This window comes from Neopsephotus bourkii, unplaced genomic scaffold (assembly GCF_033783945.1).
Source record: "Neopsephotus bourkii isolate Nb327-2 ecotype Australia unplaced genomic scaffold, CSIRO-AGI_Nbou_v1 NB_1526, whole genome shotgun sequence".
NCBI classification, from domain to species: Eukaryota; Metazoa; Chordata; class Aves; order Psittaciformes; family Psittacidae; genus Neopsephotus; species Neopsephotus bourkii.
The window spans coordinates 1054611-1074941 of NW_026902002.1; the positions used below are offsets into that span (position 1 = coordinate 1054611).

The window sequence follows — 20331 nt, forward strand, 5'->3', positions numbered from 1 at the left end:
GATTATATTTCTTTCAGTGAAGTGCTTCTCCCTGATGTTTTAATAATAATATTAATTTGCAATAATTTTAAAAAAATCATCTTCAGTGAGATTCCCCTGCAGATGACACCTGCATTTCTTTTACTATTCCTCCTGGGTCCAGTCAGACACATTAGTGAAACGACTGCATCACACATTAAGTGAAGAAGATTCAGAGATCAGTACTTTTGACGGATATACAGACTAGATAAACATGGGTTTGACAGCTCATTACCTTCCACTGAGAATACCCTACTTCCGTGGCCTCGAATTTAAAATTCGCAGCAACGACTTCTCACAAAACCACGTAACAAGATGTCAAGTACTTCTGCGTTACGGAAGTGAGACTGCCAAGACTCTAGCTCAACACAGTTTTCTAAAATAAACTCACCGAAATCAGTGCCTTCATACACTTCCAGACGCAAAGAGCAGACAAATACTAGAAGTAGTACAAAGCCTGCTTTATGGTGTATGACTGAAATTTGTAAGTGGTGGTGGGTGCGAGACCTGGTTAGGGAACTCAGGTGGGTTTTTAGCCAGTCTTTTCAACAAATATGACAAACTGCTATGCTTTGCTTGCAGGGGACTTCCTTATCAACAGGTTCCTGAATGAGTATCTTCTGAAGAGGGAGGGTATGGCAAGGTAACACTTCAATGGTACTGCACACCTTTGAAACTGCAGTTTCCTAAAGCTGTTATATACCCCTGCTTCAACCACGCTAAGTACCCTATCTGGTTTTCAGGCTGATACACCACATTACAAAGGTCTAAGAAATAAGAAGTTGCAATGCAATCTCTACGGAATAACTTCATGTTAAATATTTCTCAAATAAGGTCTTTGCTGGTGAACAGGAATCTTGGCTGCTCACCCAGTGTCAGGTATGAATTCAACTGCCACCCTTAAGTGCTGTTTAATGCAAACTAGTCACACTGGGTTTTACATGCTGCTGTCATTTCAGAATACTTTCTCTTGGTCTATTTATATGTATATAAATATACATATATATTTATATATATGTATATAAACACATCCTCAGATCTCACACTGTGAGAACTAAGTGTCCATGTCCTTGTACAAAGCCATTACCAAAGATTCTACCAGCTGCAAATCCTGTTCCAATTTCCTATGAAAGGGAAACTGAAAATGTTGTTTGAGATAACAATTTGTAGGACTTAAACTACAAATTTCCCATATAATCACAAGAAGTGCAAACAATAATATAGTGAATCAAACCCTAAAATCATTCTTCTTTAAGTGCTGTGATATGTAGACAAATATATTCATAAGCTTAGTAAAAGAAACTTAGAAAAAAGAAAAAAGGCTGATTCTCGTGCTAATGTCTACCAAACGTACCCATTGTGACACAAAAATGCAGATTAACTTTTATCAGAAGTGACACAGACAAGTTATTCTTGGATATCGTTATGCCTGCTACATCCAACAATTTTAGATCATTGAATTTGGTTTGAGAGTCACATAAGTACATCTGCTAGCAACATGAGATTGACACCTGTGATGAATACCTCATAGTGCTAATTGGTCACAGTGTCCTTTAGATAAAGTCTTGGTTAAAGTATGAAAGCAACAGATTATTCCCTACCTTCTCAGCATCTTGCTCAAAAAGTCGAAGTTGAAAGCACTGGTCCAGTTTCAACTTGCGGACATGCCACATCTGATGTAAGTGTTGCCGGGTAGAATGTAACTTGTCTAAAAGGCTGGTGATCTTTGGCACAAGACTTTGAAAATCTGCACTTCCAGGAATGCAGTTCCTACCAGAAAAACCATCACTGCATCTTATGCATTGTAATAACCTCTGACCCTCACGATCCAGTTCTTCTACAGGAGCTTTAATCACTTTTTTCTTAAGCTGCGTGTGCTCATCAATCAGCCTTCTTGAGCCCTCAACATCAACTGGAAACTCCTTCCTAGCCAACATTTCCTGGAGATCCTCCAGCCTTGATAATAAATGGACGGCACTGTTGAAAAACTCTTCCAAGGAGACACGCAACTCTATCCATTCATCGTGGTTGTAATCCAAGGATCCTTCAAATTCATCTGTCAGTTGAGAAGGATCTACGAGTTTTGCCAGGCCTTCCACTGATACCATACTTGTCTAAGGAAGGGAAAATAACAGAATTTGAATCAGTGACTCTCTAATCAGAAACAACAGTGCAATCCATAAATAGCATGAAGAGATTATTTTCCTCATCAATACATAACTGAATGAATTCTGTGAAAGATGCTGAGGACTGACCTGACTATCAAAATCATATGATGAGAATGTTTCTGTCATAGATTACTTTAAGCCAGTTGGACACTGAAGACTTCTTAGTGCACCTCTTGGATATCTGGACATGACTGTTCAATAAACAGGTACATGGTATTACAGGGATCCTACTACTTGTGTTACACCCAGGCTAGTGGCTAAAGAGCAGCAAAAGTTATAGGCATATGAACTGAAGCAGGTATTGTGACCTACCAAAACACAGAATATGCTGTTTTTTTCTTCCAGATTATTCTATCTGGCTTTTCCCACAGGCAGACCTCTTTCACATTAGTAATTTCTAATGTAATTAAGCCAAAATCAATGTAAATGTGAAATGTCATTGGAATATTAACAATTAGAATTTATTGCTAATAGGAAGTACTGGTCATGAATCATACACAATCAATGAGAGATGGTTTTAATTCATTCAGACTCAGTAATCAGTGATCAAGAAATGCACTGGGTGCCTGGAAAGCAGATTATATCTTAAGGATGCAACGACTGATGGCTGTTCCCATTTATTTTAGTAAAAATATTTTTCCCTGAAATATGAGCATAGGGTTTCGTATTTCTAGAGTTACTAGAGATTGTCAGTGTTGTCACGTTAACACCCAAGTTGGCAGCCCTTAGAGGCTTGTGATATTCATTAGCAACTGCAGATCTATCCCCTAAAGATCAGGCCTCTAAAGAATGTCAGTTTGTGCTTTTCAGAAGTGGATACACCCAATAATCACAGCAATCTTTTAAAAGTCATTACAAAGAAACCTCAAGTACTGTCCATTATCCTGAATTTTGCCCAAAATAGCAGGCTGTCCACTGGCTTAAAGTTAATAATAGGCTTTTCTTCCAATTGCATCCATCTAAAAATATCAAGAATTCTGCAACATATGAAAATTGGTACTGGATTGAACTAATGATCAGTGGGAAGATTATTTCAAAACTTTACTGGAACATTCAATGATTTGGGGAAGGGCAAGGACAGAGACAACAAACACATAGGAAAGTAATTTCAAATTTCTAAACCTCTTGAATTGGATATTAACCCCTTGAAGATAATCCAATTTAGAGTTAAACTGGCAGGAAGAGACTTCTCTTCATAGCTAGTACCTAGGCATGCCCGCTGCAGTGTGTCAAGCTAATGCAAGCACTCCTCTTATCAAGAACAGAATTTGATGTGGTAGAGCAGAAAGGCTTTTAATTTCATGAATTCTGCAGCAAATTTATTTATTCAGACTTATTTCTTTAAGGAGTTAGAATCATAGAATAATCCAATAGTTAGGGTTGGAAAGGACCTTAAGATCATCAATTTCCAACCCCCCTGCCATGGGCAGGGACACCTCGCTCTAAACCATGTTACCCAAGGCTCTGTCCAGCCTGGCCTTGAACACTGCCAGGAATGGAGCATTCACAGCTTCCCTGGGCAACTCATTCCTGTGCCTCACCACCCTCATAGTAAAAAACTTCTTCCTTATATCTCACCTAAACTTCCCCAGTTTAAGTTTTAACCCGTTACCCTTCTCCTAACACTACAGTCCCTAATGAAGAAACCCTCCCCAGCATCCTTGTAGGCCCGCTTCAGATACTGGAAGGCTGCTATGAGGTCTCTATGGAGCCTTCTCAAAGTTCTTGAAACTCATGAAAACAACCATAGTTAGGCAGGTAGGTGGTAAAACAGAGTAACTGCCTGTCAGGCATCACCCATCTTTCTTTTAGAAATCACTTTGAAAAGCATTGCCCACTATTTGAACATTTTTGGCAGAAGAAAGAAAATCTTGAAGGCACCTCTGAATTAATGCTAACTAAGCTGCCTGGTCCATTCCTCAAAATGACAGGAAGGTTTGGAGTCCACGTATGTCAACTAAACAATTTTTTTTTCTCTTTTCTTTGTGTGATGATCTGAGGGTATGCTTCACCCTGGACTGTGACACAGAATCATTCTTCCAGAGTCTCAGAATACAAACCCCAGATCATTAGCCTCCACTAAGAGTCCTACACTATCCTGGCACATGCATAATGCTTCCACTAAGCTTAAAAGCAGAATCTGGCCTTAAAACTGATGCTGGTTAGTGCTGAGTTTGTAGATGGGGTAATTCAACAGAGACTTCCATTGTCTTCCACTGCAGTCTGTTCCTGCCAAGAACCTTGTGTTTGTTCACAACTGTGGGAAATCACTGTGATAGTTCAGTGCAGAGAGGGTAGCTGTGTGCTGCCCTACATAAATCAAATCAATGTGAGTCATATTGACCTGCGATGCTTATTTGATATTCAGAATTCGTATGAGAGAACATGAGCTGCCCCAGAGCTTGAGCCTTCTTAGCAGATACACAGCAGCATCCACAAGAAACCTTTAAAACATTCTGTTTTAAATTCTGTTTCAAATTCTGTTCCTGGATTGTGGTGTCTATATTGCAAGTCATCTACTGTGAAGTGGACGACAGCTTAATAAACCCCATTAAAATCATAGAACTGAAAGACTCGTCAGTTCTGGCTGTCTGCAAGTGGCCGAATAGACAACAAAAGCACTGACTCTCTTTCTCTGGCCTAAATATTTGTGAACCATCACAAACACCCATGTGAACAGCTCAGAAGACAGACCAAGGATCAAAGATGCACACACAAAATTGAAAATACCCTTAGTATCTGCCAGCATGTACAACAAATGAGTCCAGAGTTTTTAACACAATACAGACCCAGAGAAGTAACTATGAAGAATAGCTTGATCACAGTTTACTCTTCACTGTCATGACACCAACTCCACACAATAAAAAGATATAAACCAAGACTCCAGAAAATTTAATTTTAAAAACAAACAGATGTTCTAAAAATATATATATTTGAGCTCTGTTACTTTACTTCTGGGTCTTAAAGCTTTAGGAAGACATTACTTATGCTTATTAAAGCTCTGAAGGATTGAAATCCAGTGTTGGATGGACAGCATAATCTGTCTTTTCTTGGGCTTTCCTGGTACTACCCCTTAGTGCCTGTATGTATTTTAAATAGAAGCTCCACATCCCCATATGCTATTCTGGTCTATGCACAGGCTCTCTCCTGCTTCATAGAATCATAGAATAGTTAGGGTTGGAAAGGACCTTAAGCATCTAGTTCCAACCCTCTGCCATGGGTAGGGACACCTCACACTAAACCATGTTACCCAAGGCTCTGTCCAACCTGGTCTTGAACACCACCAGGGATGGAGCATTCACAACTTCCCTGGGCAACCCATTCCAGTGCCTCACCACCCTTACAATAGAATCATAGAATAGTTAGGGTTGGAAAGGACCTTAAGATCGTTCCAACCCCCCTGCCATGTTCTTCTGTTCTGTACCTGTGCATTTCCTTTCTCCTTCCCACTGCTGATTCCACTCATTCCAAACAGGCAGCATTGCCAATCTCATTACACTGTAATGGCAGCCACTTCTGCCAGGGCCGGAGATTTTAGTAAGCATGAGAAATCTCTGGAGGTGACATAAAGCTATACTGAAGGCAGCCTTGCTTTTAAAGGCACACAAGGGATAGCAAGTGGGGGCTATTTTGATGCCTAAGCTCTCATAGGTAGCCAAGGAAGGTAAAGACCCTATTAAATACCAACATTTATGAATTCATTGGTTTTATTGTGAGACAGAAGGGAAAAAAATGCACAAATACTTAAACTGTGGTAAGTAAGAGTGTGTTAATGCTTAACACCAACCTAGTTGCCCACTGCAATTCCAGAGTGCTTTTAAGAAGAAATTGAAAACAATAACATATTTATATCACACACTGACTGCAACATATCTTAAATGCATAATTAAATATAGTCTTCCATTGCAGTCAACAATAAGAACTGTAGCCAAATTCTCTTCTGAGTTCCAGGGATGTAAAAATCTCTGAATTAACGGACTGGTAAATAAGACAGTCAATGATAGAATTGTTTCCCAGCAAATTAAGAAAAAACAGCACATGACTAATTCATGGCTGGGCAGGATTGATGTATGAGCACTTCATGCCCTGAGCTTTGCTTCTCTTTGGATAAGAATGTGAAATTTACAGAAAACTAAAGTGCACTAAGAAAACACAGCCAGACTGTCTTCACCAATGACAAAGTTAGTAAAATTCTCTTTTATTATGCAGTTGTATATTGGTTACTTCTCAAAGAACCTGCTTGAGGCACCTTATCACTAACCCAAGTTGTTAATGTCACCCCTGAACTGTAAATCTCAATTAAAGCAGTCACAATACACAGTTGAGTTTAGTATAATTGTCTTTTATAAAAAAATGCCACTTCCTGAAGTGGGTAGAGGTCAACTAATAAACACACACTGTAACATCTAGGAAGCTTCATCTTTAGCGTATTGACTGATTTGGTCGGGCTCTTTTTCTAAGAGAAACAAAGGAAAGGCTGAATGCCACACTACCAACAATAAATGGCACAAAAAACCCGTCACCAAAGTTTGCTGTATGTGAGCCTCTGGAATGAAACATGCATCCTGTTCCACCAGTGTTCTCAGGAGGCAACCTGATGCCAGGGCATCAGCCTGCTCCTTCAAACAGGCCTCAAATGTCTTTTTTTTTCCTCTTTGCCACAGGGCTTAGGAATTTTTTTGTTTTCCCTCAAGAAGAAGTCTCAACAGAGCTAATGCCTTACCATACACCTCTCATGTGGCTCTCACCTCAAAGATGAACTTGGAACTGCCAAAGTTTGTTTTCTGCTTCTGCCAGAAATTATCAGGTTTTATAATCAGGGCGACATGAATCTCAGCAGGAAAGGCTTCCTGAAGGGTCTTGAGGAGAGGCTTGATCAAATCCCATTTGGATCCCCGCATATCGATAATAACAGTGAATCCTCGTTTACAAACATCTTCACTGTAAGAATAAAAGCATATTAAGATAATTAATGTTGTGGACAGTCAGTCTGAAATGTAATTTTTTTTTGCTAGTCTGCAGGGCTTCAGAGCAAAGCAAGGAATGATATACTTCAAAATAATAGCTAAAAGATGATACAGCATAAAGGCTACCTGAAAGGCTACATTAAGTTTACCATAATCTAATTTACATGAAATTTAAGTGTATATATTACGGTTTAAGCTCTAATTTCCCAAATACATGTAATTCAAATTTTCACGGAAAACATACATAATTTCACACAATTGAAATCAGAATCAAATATACCTTATAAATAGAAGCTATTTATGTGTACAGGCAGCAGGTTCTGCTTTCACTGTATTGAATTCAAGCCATCAAGAAAGGTCCTGTACCTTAATGTTACTGGGTACTTGTAAGTTCGTGTGTCTTCATTTTAGAGGCGCCTTTAAGGGCTTTTTGAAAACTGTAATTTTCAGAAAAGTGCCTGGCAATTATTCCCTGCAAGGAAGGCTCTTGTGACTCAGTATGTGGACTGTTAAATTTGGGGCTCTTTTCCCTCCTGACTGATCTTCCAAATGTTGCAGGATCTTTTTCAATCTGCAGTCATACTTTTGTGCTACCCTGTGCTCTTCCCTTCTCAATAGGTCAAGACAGTTATCTGGCTTGGTCAATGCCAATGCATGGGGCCCCAAAACACCAGAGCATTTGTCTTGCAAACCCATCTTCCCTTTTTCCTCAGGGGAAGAGAAAAGAAAGAACATAATGACATGGTGATACAAGTCAAATCTGGGCAGCTTTCATCACTGCTTTTACAGGGACATAGTATGTCTCCTCAGAACAAAAGGTATGGTTCAGAACTGTCATCCTCCATCTACAGCATCCAACATTAGATGAGATTTAGGGAGCGTCTGCTCCTCTAACTGAACAGCTAATATATCTCCCATGCACTACGTTGAAGTCTTGAGAGCTATGGTGCCTGCTTATGCCTCAAGCACTTGCTCAAAATGTGAAATTTGCCATCACCAGTAATATTACTGGCATGGTAAATAAGTAAAATTCTTTAGTGATGCACAAAAAATGCCAGAATGATCAGAATGGTTTACCTACTGATCTATTTTATTTTATTTTATTCTTTTTTAAGGTGGAATGGAAGCCACAGCCTTTTTCACAGAAGGAGAAGCTGTTGGAAGAAAGGAAAGAAGAAAGAAAGATGAAAACAGAACAGTTCAGAAAGAGGAGAAACATGGCAGAATGCGTGTTTGCATAATGAATATAACAGATGTAACACTGAGGCACAGAACAAGAAACTCTTATGCATGAATACAGTACCTTCAACTTTTCTGAAAACTGACCAACATATCAACACATAAATAGGTTTAATAATGTGTACATAAACTCATATGTAGTGTTATTTAAAATAGCAAGTGTTGATATCATTGGAATGAATCTGAAATACACTGAGGACAGACATAATTATGTATGGGTATAATGCAGAGACTGTAAGAGTCTGTTCAGCCGTCACACACATACTCTCAGTGCACAGAAAGACAAGATGATTTTCACTACACTCTACCTCTCTAAAATCTTGAAGCACTTTGTTTGCTAATAAGATCCAGCTCCGACATCTCTCACTAAAAACAACTCATTAAAGCTCACAACTAGGTTTCTGGGATGGAACATGGACAGGAATATCCTTCATAGAAGGCACACTGGATTAACATACATAACTTAAAAATTAAAGTCCTCGGTGACCTTAGCAGTATCTAGAAAGATCTGTGCACAGATAGACTACCCCATAGCAAAGCATGTTTTGCCACATGAAGACAGTTCACTAACTTGAACAGTCTCAACTTAGTGCCAGGAAGGAGCAGTTAAAGCCAACAACCTTGGTCCTATGCCTTAACGTTATTGGCACATCTATAGCACACTACATACAACAGTCAGTGCAGAACAAAAATAAGGAGACCAGGCACTTCCAGACACTGTCAGGAATATAGATCTTCTTATTCAATTTTTACCTACTGCTGAAAGGTCAGACATCTGATCCTTCCATAACTAATGCCAAAAAAGGCTGTAAAAACAACTTTGTTGGTGGTGCTACTGCCTCTTGCTATTTGGAATAAGAGCTGAGACAAAGCATCAAATCAGAAAGGGATGAAAAGAAGGGGATTTGTGGTTTGGTTTTTTTTTTTTTTTTTTTTTCCTTGAGAGCTTTATAGGATCTTCAGTAACTTCTGCCAAGTCACCAATCACTGTTATTCCAACTCCCCACAGCTGCTGCCAACCTGACAACTTACCAAATCTGATCTAAAACAACAAGTTGGTTTAATGGTTACTGATGAATAGCAGAAAAACCTGCTTCGGTAAACAGAACAGGTATGTCCTGATGGACTGAAGTCTTCCATTCATGAACCTGAACTAAAGTTCTAGACCCAGACAGTCTCAAAATCAGACTTTGCTGCAGCCCCAGCTTTGGAGTATAGACAGTGGGATATCATTTTGATACCCACAATTATATACCACCATGACTGGACCAATCTGCTTCTCTGGACCCTGGAGGTGCACAGAAGCACTGGAGGGAGCAGACAGTACTGCCGCCTGTTCCCATCAGCACACCAAGCCTAAGCATGCCTGCGTGAAAAAGTGTTCTACAACACCCTAAACCCTGCTTTCAGGTTTTTGGAGACTTCACAGTGTGTTTTCAGTGGAAGAAGTAAGGGTAATGACTCCTCAGCTTTTTCTGAGGACACAGAACAGCCATTGACCCTGCAGGCCAGGCTGGGACAAAAGCCCATGGGTAGGGGTCAAGATGCTTCCTGATTCTTGTCCTGGAAGAGGCAATAAGCAGTCATTCCCCACCAGCACTATCCACCCTCCTTGTAACTAGACCAAATTTTCAAAAAATATATTACTTTCAAGTATGAAACTGACAGGATGCAGGGATGGAGGAGGAGAAAAGAAAGGAGAATAATCATAGATTTCTTAGGCTCAAAACACATCAACAAGTAACAACTATTTCACTAATAATACAAAACTCAATACAATGCTCTTAATTACAGAGATTTCCCTACTTGACTGGTCACATAGGCATGTAAGTTTCTGTATGACACAAGTGTATTGATGAGTACCCCTTTTCAATTATAGTGACAGTAAGGTAAAAATGGATGGTATTTATCATTTTGAGCAATTCTAGCTCTGTTTCAAGAACCTTGCTCACAATCTTGCAGAAATGGCTCTGCTTGCAATTTGTTGTTTTTAATGAGATGATGGTACTAACCTGTAACAAGACCTGTGGGTCTGTAGTCTCACCTACAGAATATGATCTTGCTGTCACAGTAGTAATTCCACACATCCTTCTCTGACTCTTTGCAGAAAATTAACACCTGATTTCTAAACCTGCCTGTTGAAAACTACTATTTAACAGTGTTTAAACTGTGGCAGGCCAGAAAACTGTCTACTCATTATTTCTGCTTTCAGTTGCTGAGCATGCTGTGGAGTGACTTTGAGAGCACTTATACTGTACAAGCAGGCAGCTGGATACTAATCAGGTACTAATACCTCAGAGAAAGAAGAGAGTGAGAAGACAATTATTTAGATTTTAAGCTCTTCAGGGCAGGGACCATCTGCCATGCTGCATTTGTCTAAGGAGCCTGCCTTGGTGGAGGTCTCCAGGTACCTACATTCATACTACAGTATTCAGCTCTTTAGAACAAACACACACACACACACACACACACACACAATACTCTTCAGGAAATTATAGGTGAAAATCCAAAGAATTTAAAATAACGAGCAGTAACAGTCTGCAAAGCTGAACACATCTATGGAAGCATGAAAAGCTTACAAAAATGTGGGGACAACTCACAGGCAATTTAGTTCAAAAAAACCCCAAAACCCAAAGAAAACAAAAATACAACTAAAAAAGCTGCAAGTTTAAGTTGTAATATCTAAATGTCACAGCTATTGATAGGGTCCTAAAAAAGTTGGCTGTATGTACACATAATGAAGCACCCTTAAACTGGTGAGTCAGAGCAATCTGTGAAGATCTGTCATCTTTGACAGTCAGTCATTGTTCCTCAGTTACCTCAACATGTACTGAGGAATGACCCTAGGTTCCTTTTGAATAATCTAGCCACGCTTATTAAATGTACCGTTTAAACGCAACAACTCAAACCCTTCCCAGTTTAGCAACTGATCAGGAAAAGCATCAGTAGCAATCAAGCTTCCTCCACACTTTCCAGGCAAGTCATGCCTTGTCCCTGGCTCCCCAGACCCTACATCAATCCAAGTATCTATTACACAAAAGTAATCATTTAGAATGTCAATTAATGATGATTGCGGTACTTAATTTTTTCCGGTATTGATATTTGATCAGAAATTGGAGAAAACACTCAGAGCAAGGTATTTAGATAACCCATCAGCCTTTTGGCTGTGCTCATCTGGACTAAATTTGCAATGGTGAGCACAAAATTTTTCTTAGGTGGTATGTCATTTCACTTGCTACACTGCTTTTAAGCAAAGACAAAGACCAGCTTCTAACTTCGATAGAAATACCGAGAATATTTGTGAAAACAATACTTACAATGTGGACTTTTTTAAAGAAGCATAAAATCAAAACTCAGAAACAGATGTGATAATTTTATCAAAATAAATGCCTCTATTTTGGTTTCTAGGATACTTTCATAGCCTTATTTTCTCAAATTTCCTCTTTAATTCAGGCACATTCTAAATTGTATTTTCTTTGGCAAAGGCTGGCTTGCTGGGTACCAAATGAGTTTAAGGACTTCATGCTTTCTGATTAATCTTTCAAATACCTATCATTGATTATGTGTATTTTTCAACCTTATGGTCTGGCCAAAGCTTCTGGCATTTAGAAGCTTTAACACTTGATTAGCTTAAATAACACAATTCCACTCCCATTTTGTATTCATGAGTCAATGACAAAGAAGCACGTTTAGCATACCTGTTGCACCACTAAAATCACAGATCTGATATGTACAGCATCTCATTTAAAATATGATTTATTAACAGTGAGAGCAAGATCTCATTTATGGCAGGTCAGCATAACCTTGCCAGGAGACACACTCAGCATAACAAGTAGCTCTACGACCATCAGTCTCTAAGCACAAAATATGCAGGAACTTCATTATTTTTGAGATCACCATTCCTTTGACAAATGTGGCTGGAGTCAGCCAGCTGATTCACAAGCTGATGGTGGAAAAGGCAGAGGAGAAAAATGGGTATGTGAAAGCCTCCAAGCGCAGACTCTTATCTCAAAGGCTTCACTTCATACTGAGACTAAACTAACTCAGCTGCCTAGTTTCCATATCAAGGTGTGCCAAAGCTCACTTCAGTAACTTCCGTGTTAATATTTTTGATCAGTTGCAATTTTTTTATTTATCTTGTCTGTGGTTTGTTTACTCAGCTTGAAAATGAAGCTAGACATGGAGATTTACAATCAGCATTTACTGACTGACACATTTTGGTTCCCATGTTGAGCCTGAAGATCACCTTGTCAATAGAAATAGCCATCTACATTCCTAATATACACTCCAATGCATTTAGAGGACCAGATAAAGTCCATTCTAGCACGCTTGTCAAGCCCTCCTCAATCAGCATTATTTGATAAAATATTTTACTCCATTTAATACTTCTCAGCAGTATGTACTCTGCTTATTATCAGTTACCAGGTGTGTCCCTCAACTTTGACACCGTCACTCTGAGTTGTCACCCACGTTCACTAGCAACTGTGAATGTTAAGCATGAGGAGGCAGTTTGTCTTCTCGAAGATCCTAGGACACTTGTGACTGCTCATCCTCATATCTCCCTTACGCGCTGGTATACCAGTGACCAGAGGATGAAGTTAGTGATTCACATCCCGAGAGCACCATTACTCTGGAATAGCAATTCACAGAAAGTTCCCACCAGAAAGCTTCAGCTACTTAAAGACTGTAAGTAGACAGACTTCATCCTGAATTTTCCTTCTTACATTTTCTAACTTGGTTTCACAATGCTTTTTCGTAATTAGAGGAGAAACAGTCACCCAGCCTCCATTTCCAATTAATCCTGTCTTCCTTACTGTGACCTAAATTTGTTTCTTCTCTTTCAGCACTGAAAATGAATCACTCATTCTCACTTCTATTTTTAAGAAAGAAAAAGAAAGTAAGAAATCAAAGCCAGTTTCACATTGGCTGGATCTGGACATAAAGCAGCAATAGAGAAAATTCGGTGACGTTGTAAAAAGGCTTGGAGCCAGCGAGGTCTGGACAGAGACAAACCTCCTGTCTCTGGTTTCCAGCCACTGCTCTTAGGGGACAAGAGGTGTGATTGCAAATGGCACAAGAATGCAGATGTGTGGGCTGCACAATGTCCACATTCAAACCCTGCCCCTGGCCCCATGTCAACAGGAGGGAAGAGAAAGAGAGAAAAAAACCCAAACATCTTCACAGAATCTAACTGGTGCCAGAACTGGTGCTTCTGCTGTTCTCAAGCAAGTAACCTATTTTGGTATTCAATTTTTACTCCTAAGAAAAATGGCTCTGAAGTCAAAGCAATTCTGCTGTAAAGTGATGTAAGCTAGGAAGAACTCAGACATCAGCTATGTGTAAGAACCTTTTCCTAATATGTAACTGTGATCCTGTGAACTCCTGAGAGTTGTGAGAGGTGTAAGTCCCATATGGTATCACTGTCAGGATAGAGCAGAGTTGTGCTGTGCTGTCTTGTACCTCGGTAAAAATCCTGATCGACATCATTACACTCCAGGCCAGAAATGGGACCCAAAGCTCTGCAGGCATTCACTCTCCTATTTAATTGAGCAAATAAACACTATTTGAGAAGTTTCCTGTCTTCATTCAAATAGCAAAGATATAAAACACAGCTGTGTCCAAGAATGCATGATTGCAGCTGTTAAAGCCAATCTGCAGAGTGAATATTATAATTTTTCACATTCCTATTAAGTTTCTGCTGGTAAATGATGTCTTCATATAAACCCATTTGCCCTCTTCCCCTTTTATTGTTGCACGTATACTATATTTGGATCAATATCTGGCAGGTCTTTCTTCACACAGCTGTTGAGATAAATATGAAACTAATCAGGGCTTTGTTTTTGTGGGAGCAGGGCTACATTTAAAAATTTGTGACTACAACAAAGAAACATTTGAACAGTAAGCACCATTCAACTCTCTCTTGAGCATTTAAAGTCTTCTATTTGAGATGATTTAGCAAAAACAAAACCAAAAAGGCTTTACTAAATGAAAATTATATGTTATTGACATTTGGTGGAAAAAATAAATATTAGAGTTGTGCTGAAATATAAACACACCATTATGGAAAAAAGTTTGGATGAGCAGAGGTTATTGAGCATTTATTTGGAGATTCAAATCCATTGGATTCCAGGTGAGAAAAAATATAGACCATTGTGCTTAGCACAGTCAAACTAGTAGGATCAAAAAAAATAAAGATATCTTTTTGCCTGCACATTAAGCATTTTTTGGTAGTTCGAGCAAGGAGACCATGAAGTCCATTTTACATTCAGTCACTACAAAGTTTAGTCTACAGTCAACACTGACAGATTTTCACATAAGGAAAAGGATACTTCAACTGGGCAATGACTGCCTGGGGCTCTTAGACCTGGGATCCTGATTTATCAGTTCAAGGCATCAGTGACTTAACAAGTGAGGGAGTGGAGCAGAGTGAACAGTTCCTGGAATTCCAGTCATCATAGTAAAACAGTGTCACCCCAGAATGGAAAGTTTCCAGACTGCAAATACATACATTTCATTGAAATGCGTTGTGAGAGACAGAGTCACCCATAGTGGAAAGACATTTTATAGCATAAATAAACATGCAAACATGTTCAGCTCATGCAAAGAATGATTAATATAAATTTAGACAGTAGACAGCAGCACCTGGTGAAATCCAATATATGACCAGAGGCAGACACCATGCCAAATCCAGTCCTGATGTAAGCAGGCATAAGCACTCTGGGACTGGCACATCTGATGCAGGGCTGTTTGGCTCACAGATGAGCATAGGAAAAAACAGTCTTCAAAGATGCTAAAATCACGTTTTCAGAGTAGCATTGACATTGCTTGCAGTAAGCACTGGCAGTAGGGAAGAGCAAGGTACATACATTTACAGAGAAGCTGTTATCAAAATAAGGAACTAAGGAGAGAAGATGAGAAATTACGTATTAATTCAAAATAAGATGTTTCATAATAAGTGCAGGTTCCCATGAGAGTGTGTACTGAATTAAAACTTAAAAGAAAAGGCTTTTACAGCAGCAAAATATTCCGTTTAAGCCTTTTCAGATGAAATGTCTTTTTTCATTTCTTCTTGGGTTTTTTTGGGGTTTTTTTTGTTTGTTTTGGGTTTTTTTTCTTGTTTGTTTGTTGGTTTGTTTGTTTCTTGGGGTTTTTGTTCTTTTCTTTTTTTTTTTAACCAAGCAACATAAAAACCCCCAAAACTTTGAATTTCATCAAAACAAAATATAGTGATTGGCCTAATATTTTAGAGGTATTTTTTTGTGAAAAATTTCTAATGCTTTTGGATTTTTTTCTCATTTAAAAATCTGCACTTCAAAATAGCAGATTCTTCCACAAATAAGTAACTTAGCTTCTGCCCATCTGCAGTGCAGAGTTCAACATCAGATTTGCTTTGCACTTCTCATCTCCTAAGCAGAAGTGATATAACCATTATTTGAGGCTTAAAGGTTTTGGACAGAGTCCACACATGGTTTAGTGTGAGGTGTCCCTGTCCATGGCAGGGGGGTTGCAACTAGATGATCTTAAGGTCCTTTCCAACCCTAACTATTCTGTGATTCTATGATTCTATGTAAGAGCACACATTGGGTTTACGTGCATCTGTTTAGGGGGAGAAGTTGAGTGCTACATCCCAGAAGCACTCTGTGGTCCCTGCAATGAGTCTGTTTTGCTAAGAATGAGACTTTACTGAGAATTTGAGCTCTCTTTAGAAGTATACAACTTAAAAGCTGACGCCTTAGTATTCCCCAGGTTGGGCAAGGAGGGCTGACCATGACTAATAAATCAGTGGCACTTGGTTTTTTTTGAGCTCCACCCATACATAAACAAAGCGGGTTTTTTAGGCACAATGATCTACCCAAAATAGTTCACTTATCAGATAGATACTTCCTCCCATGTGAGGATGGGTGAAGACTGCTTGTGGCACTACATTCGGGATTGCTCTGAAGCTACAGAATCAACCTATGTTGTAAGATACAATCTTAAAATCAATTTTCTGTATTCCTTTACGCATCAGACTTTACTAGTTCTTTCAAATAACTACCCTGATGCCACTGAGGGGAGAAAAAGTCCTTTTTACTGAGTCCTCAAGAGACAGTGGATACTGATGTGCTATTCACAATCCATATTCAAAACATCTAGCTCATGTGTGATTTTCTTTCAGTCTGTCTCCTGTGTTCAGATTCTCCCACTCTCTCTAGCAAGAGGGACTTAGCCTTGTCAATGAAGCTGCTGCACACAAGGTATCCCTTATATCTGTATGGAGACATAAAGCTGTATAGATCAAAATCACTGATGCTGACAGAGCACAAACAAGACAATAACTTGGTATTTCAAACGGAATAGAAGACCCAAAAGACACTGTTGATGCCCAGAGTGAGAAAGCTGGACCCAAAAAACCTTCTGGAAAACACAGATGAATGCAACAGTCTGTCTTCCTAAAAGCACTTGAGGTACTTCTGCAGGAGTCTGAGAATGTTAGATGCCTGTGTGCCATCCCCTCAGTTTTAAAGTCCATCATGCCAAGGCACTTTCCCATACTGATAGGAACTCATATATTGCTGTCATGCCAACACAGTTTTAAGGTTTCTTATGACCCTGAATTTTCATCACAATTCATTCACCACCAGTAATTTTAGCTCTCCATCAGTACCTCTTCCCATCAGTCACCACTAACAGGAAAAACCCAGAGCAACTGTTTCATCAAGGACCTGCAGGTTCAGATAAATGCTCTGAAAAATAATTGCCTCGTTTCAATACCTTTCCCCTATTAGTTATATTGCTTGTCTATCAAAAGCACAGTAAGACTTCACACGCAAGTTCACCTACAAGTGCTACATCTGAACACGCATCATGCTATTCATCTCAGGGACCGCATACCCCAGGTGGTGCTTTTCCTGCTGCCAAACCTGAAAATTATATTGATAAATTAATGTATGACAGGAGTGACAGGAATCTGCTAGTCAGAAAACTCTTAAAATTTATTGTAGATATCAGCCAGCCCATGGTAATAAAAATCACAGAGCAGATTCATGGAGTGAGTTAAAGTAATGTAGTATCACATCCTGTGTAGAAAAGGGCCTAAAGCAGTGGGCTTCTGGCACAGGTTGAACCAGCACAGTCAACCCACCCCTAGACAACAACTGGTGAGAAACAGAAAGCATTTCACAGCCGCTCTGTAAAGTTCTAGCCTCACACAAGACACGTCACCCAGCAGCATAAGAAAAGCCTACTAAGTATATCTCCCTGACACCGAGATAACACAAATAAATGTGTTTTCCTTTCAATTATAGTTTCACAATGTATTCCTTTTGTACATCTGACTGGAGCACTGCAGTCCAGGGGATGAGACTGAAAGTCAGGTGAACCTAGTTGGGTCACTTGCCTTCTTCTTGTGTTCCTGTGTTACAGTTCAACTCCAGCTCCATTTTCTAACATGTTTAAAATGAGTGTTACTGTACTTTTCCTACTGAGGCTAATGTATTCCTCCAATAAATATATTTACCTTATTTTCAGACACAGGTAGGATACATAATTGTGGGAGAACTACAAACTGCAAATTGTCACAGCTGCTTCATGGTTAATTCACAAACGTTTAAGAGAGAATACTTAATAATCTAAGCATGTGATTATTTATCAATGCTAGGCTATATTCGCTGTTACACGTCCGCTGATTTTATATGGGGAGCATTTACTGCTCTATACATATGCTTATCTAATTGTACTGAATACACATGCTTTATTAAACTCATAAATGGGCACATTTATGGGTCCATGTGAATGTAGAGCCCTTCATATTTTATTTATAAAGTGGAACAATAGAACCACATTGACATAGAACATCCACTTTATTCAGAGGATTTAGGGTTGTCCCACAGATTTTGCTATTTTTTCCCAGAATCAAAGCTTTTGGTTTTCTTTAATTAGATTTCCAGCCCATCTGCTTGCAAAGATAGCCTTGACAATATAAACTAATGCACATTTGTCTTGCTGAGTCTGCAGCCAGTGGAAAGAAACAATGAGACCAGTAGAATGGTGAACTTGCACCCTCCATCTTATGGGGGTGTTAACTAAAAAGCCAATTCTGACTGCTTAAATACCACAGTTCTTAACTGTTTCGTTGCTCTTAATTTTGCCAACAAACCTGCAGATAAGATGTTTGTCATGCCCTGAATTATTCACATAAGCTCTTCCCATTTTGATGATCATGCTGTACTATTCAGGCAGTCAGTTATGACCAGGCAAGTACCAGGCCAAATACATATGCCTTTGATTATAATCATGGCTTTTGCTCCTTTTTTTTTTTTTAATGTGTGGAGTAAAAGCGTTGATAAAAGCATAATCAGACAACTAGTACTAGAAACTTATAGTGGAAGAGATTGTAAAACCACAATCATTTTGGATTTGATGCAGAACCCACAGGAGCACTAGCCTAATCCATAATTTTATGTGCTTTATAATATGAAACCAAGGAAAATAGATTAAAAACTCTGTTGCTATGACATGCTTCATAACCAGCATAGAAAACATAGCTTAAATAAGTCTTTGACTGTTTCCTACTTCTTGGAAATAATAACAGTACTACACTGGTCTCTGATGAGAATGATGCTGTACTTACTGATGCATGGTACTTCAATGCTAAAATCACCCACAAAACTAGTGGCTAAAAAGAACTGACTATTCCTGCATTTTTTGTAACTACTGATTCCAAACATGAAAAACCATTTCAACCCTCTCCTAAAATCATTAGCAATGTGTTTCCATCAAGCAAGCTCACACAGGCTGTTGATATCTGAAAACAGAGGTAAGATTGAGTCTGAGTTAATGACACCAGTTGCTGCCCAAATTATCACACTGCAGGGATGCTGCGCAGATGCAGTCATATCCTGATGGGTTTTTAAAGAACAGCAATATTCAATGACCATGCTTCTTTAATTCTAATGTCTGTCTGATAAAAATATCTTCCATCTGTGCCTCACAATATAGGGAGCTTGATTAAGCAATTATGACGGTGCATGTTTACACTTGCTGGACATAGATGAACATATGTATGCACTTGACTGTTTTTCTGGAGGAGGATAACAGTACTTAAACAAGAATTAAGAAAAGGACATGGGAAGTAGAAGCCTGCAGGCCAGGCAGGGCTTTTACTACTTCAGTTGCCTTCTTACATGAATTTCCACGTTTATTTTAGCAAATTAATGTGTTAGCCTAAAAAAGTATTGATATCCTCCTTTGATTTACGAGTAAGAGCAGATAATTAGTGAATGCATGTTTCAACCTTGATGATTTCCTCATTACACCCCTCCCAATTCACACAATGAAATATCTTTGTTGTGCCATAAGATGTTAGAGAGTTGTGGAAAAGTCCTAGGCTTGGTGAATAGCTGCCGAGACAGATCCTCTGTAGCCTGTTAATTTGAGATACATTTCTTGCTTGATTCTGTTTGCAGAGCAGATATTTATTTCCAGTATGTTCCAGACTCTGTAGCCTGGAAGAACCAACAGATTAATCCTGTGATTTACACAGGAGGTGCCTGTCAAAGTCAGGAAGAATCAATGGTTTGATAAATCAATCCAGACCCACTCATAAAATTACCAGATATATTCATTTGTTTCCAACTACTTTACAATCCAACAAAAAGATTTCTGTTACATTATCTGGAGATAATGACTTCTTTGTTTTTCTCTCTGCCCATGTAACTAAAATAGTTTATCATTAGCTTTACTAGAATTTGACCAATATTTTAACCTATATGCTGTAAAACATAAAGGGTGTCTTACATTAATTTTAGCATTGGAAGAACAATCCTATGTTGTAAGAATGCTGTCATAACTAGTTGTATCATCTTTCATCCTGAAGGATCTTAAAGAGCGTTGCTATGAATAACCAGGTGTTATATAAAACAAGGTTTAATATTATGCTTTAGAGTATTTCACTCAAC

General features: G+C 38.9%; 1 protein-coding gene across 12 annotated transcripts in view; it reads right to left on the minus strand.

The window, feature by feature from the left end:
- The window catches only part of KALRN (kalirin RhoGEF kinase), a 513375-nt gene that overhangs the window by 299720 nt on the left and 193324 nt on the right, over nt 1-20331 (minus strand). For all 12 annotated transcript variants that reach the window (XM_061370039.1, XM_061370040.1, XM_061370041.1 and 9 more), the window contains 2 exons: nt 6935-7127; nt 1620-2132 (listed from right to left, as the gene is read on the minus strand). In XM_061370039.1, the coding sequence (XP_061226023.1) occupies nt 1620-2132; nt 6935-7127 (706 nt within the window). The remainder of the gene's footprint in view (nt 1-1619; nt 2133-6934; nt 7128-20331) is intronic.